The sequence below is a fragment of the Aquarana catesbeiana genome, linkage group LG05 (assembly GCF_042186555.1).
Source record: "Aquarana catesbeiana isolate 2022-GZ linkage group LG05, ASM4218655v1, whole genome shotgun sequence".
NCBI classification, from domain to species: domain Eukaryota; kingdom Metazoa; phylum Chordata; class Amphibia; order Anura; family Ranidae; genus Aquarana; species Aquarana catesbeiana.
In genome coordinates, this window is record NC_133328.1 from 110,345,778 (window position 1) to 110,348,082 (window position 2,305).

Consider the following 2,305-nt stretch of genomic DNA (forward strand, 5'->3'; position numbering starts at 1 on the left):
GCCACGTCACGTGGCCACTTCTCCTGCCACGTCTCCTGGCCACGTCACGTGGCCACTTCTCCTGCCACGTCTCCTGCCACGTCACCTGGCCACGTCACCTGGCCACTTCACCTGCCACGTCACCAGCCACATCAACTGGCCACGTCACCTGGCCACGTCTCCTGCCACGTCACGTGGCCACGTCACCAGCCACATCACCTGGCCACATCACCTGGCCATGTCACCTGGCCACGTCACCTTGACACGTCACCTGCAAAGTCACCTTGCATGTCACCTGCCACGTCACCTGCAAATGTCACCTGCAAAGTCACCTTGCATGTCACCTGGCCATGTCACATGCAAACGTCACCTGCCATGTCACCTGGCCATGTTGTCATCCCCCAGTGTACAGCAAATATATCCTAAACGGCGCAGAGATAATTACAGTACTTCTAGTGAAGCCATTTTATAGGCTTAACTATATGTAAAACTGACAAAAATAGTTGTTAAAAACCACTGTATTCCACATATGGGTTTTAAATAGTATACAAAATTGTCATGTTGTAGTTCTATAAGTTCATTGTGTCTACTGTTCCTATGCAGGTGAAAAAATAATCACAAGGTGGAGATCCCTTAGAGACCGCTATAGGCGGGAACTAAAAGAGGAAGCAAAAGACAGTCGGAGCGGAGCAGGATCGTCCAGTAAAAAGAAAAGCCCCTTCTTTGAGATGCTGGACTTCTTAAGATGTGTGATGGACTTAAGAAGGTAAGTAAATACATTCTTTCTCCCCTATATTAAATTATTTGGCCTAGTCGAAATAATCATATATTCCAAAGAGGAAGAAAACCATGAAAAAAAAAAAAAAAACTGCAGGCATAATGAGCTAGTATGCATGGCATACTAGCTCATTATGAATTTCTTGCCCGAGATCGAAGCCCGCGTATTGGCCCTTGTTCCCCTACACGTCGCCGCCATCACTCCTGGAGTGACTTCCGGGTATCACGGCTCTGGTGCTGTGACTGGCCATAGCCGCGTTTACGTCATGCGTGCGGGAGCCACCAGTCACGGCACGATTGCTTTCAGAAATGGCACGCCTAGTCAGGCGCCGTTGTCTATGTGTTTTCAGCAAAAATCTCCTAATAACTGTGTAGGTTTAGGAGATATTTCTTGCACCTACCTGTAGGTAAAAGTGGTCTGTAAGGTTTACAACCTATTTAACAGTAATGACACACATGGATCTATGTATTGTAATAACTATACTGTACTGAGCTGTAATCTATCTATGTACAAATATTTTACAGTACCACCAGCAACATTTCAGAAACTGAAGAGGAGGGGGATGCAGTGGATACCCAGCCTGCACAAGAGGAAGACGTGGGAGTTACCGAGCAAGGTCCCGAAGAAAACCCGTCCTCCCAATCTACAGCAACAGCCACGCTTGATAGACAACGTGTGCCTGTAAGTATCCTATATAAAATGCCCCTTTTTTAAATGCTGACAAAATAAAATGTGCTAATAAAAATTTTCCACCCCTCAGATTCGTTCTGTTGGAGCTACCACACCGAGGGCCAGGAAACGTCACGGACATCCCAAACGTGACATGGATGCAGCCATGTTAGGTTTTATGGAGGAGATGAGGGCAACAAGAAGGGCTGATACCACCGACCCATTTTCAGACCCCAATAACCAAGATGCAAGTTTTGCTCGGAATTTGTACCACCATTTAGTAAGAGTTCCAAATGATCGTAAAATGGATGTGCAAATGTCCATCTTTAATTTTACAGGTGTGTGCATAAGGGCTGCAATGTCTGGAGAACCCATGCCACCAGTCATTACCCATCACCAACGTCCATACCATGGTGAGCAAGCTCCACAACATTCATTTCATCCATATCATCCAGGCATTAACCCCCATCACCAACGTGCACCAGCCCACACTGGCCAAAATGTTGTACCCCCACCGCAAGTGGCACCCACCTATGAGTCCTCCAGTTCACAGGGTACTTCATACAGCCATTCCTCCCAGTCATCCACTCCCTATTCCACTTCCCACAGTCCTTATTATCAGGACCTTTAAAAAATCCCCATTTTAAGTTGCCCCGTTGTAGTTGGCCACCATTTTTGTAATGAAACACTGAATGTTATGTTTGTGTTTATATTTGTACAAATATTATGTCTGTACATTTTCAATAATTTTTGAGATATTTTGTGTGGTCATTTTCGATTATTAATAAAAATAATTGACTGCATGGAAAATGTAATTTTATTATTGTACTCTATATAAACCAAAAACAACTGATACAAATGAATGTGATGGTCCTAGGG

The 2,305-nt window shown here is 44.9% G+C and overlaps 1 protein-coding gene across 1 annotated transcript; it reads left to right on the plus strand.

The window, feature by feature from the left end:
- The first annotated feature begins 302 nt into the window (after positions 1-302).
- Positions 303-2,094, plus strand: LOC141144406 (uncharacterized). The gene is made up of 3 exons (XM_073630065.1): positions 303-745; positions 1,282-1,438; positions 1,518-2,094. Exons 1-3 carry the CDS (start codon positions 708-710, stop codon positions 2,055-2,057), a joined length of 735 nt encoding a protein of 244 aa, XP_073486166.1. The 5' UTR covers positions 303-707; the 3' UTR covers positions 2,058-2,094.
- Positions 2,095-2,305: the final 211 nt, after the last annotated feature.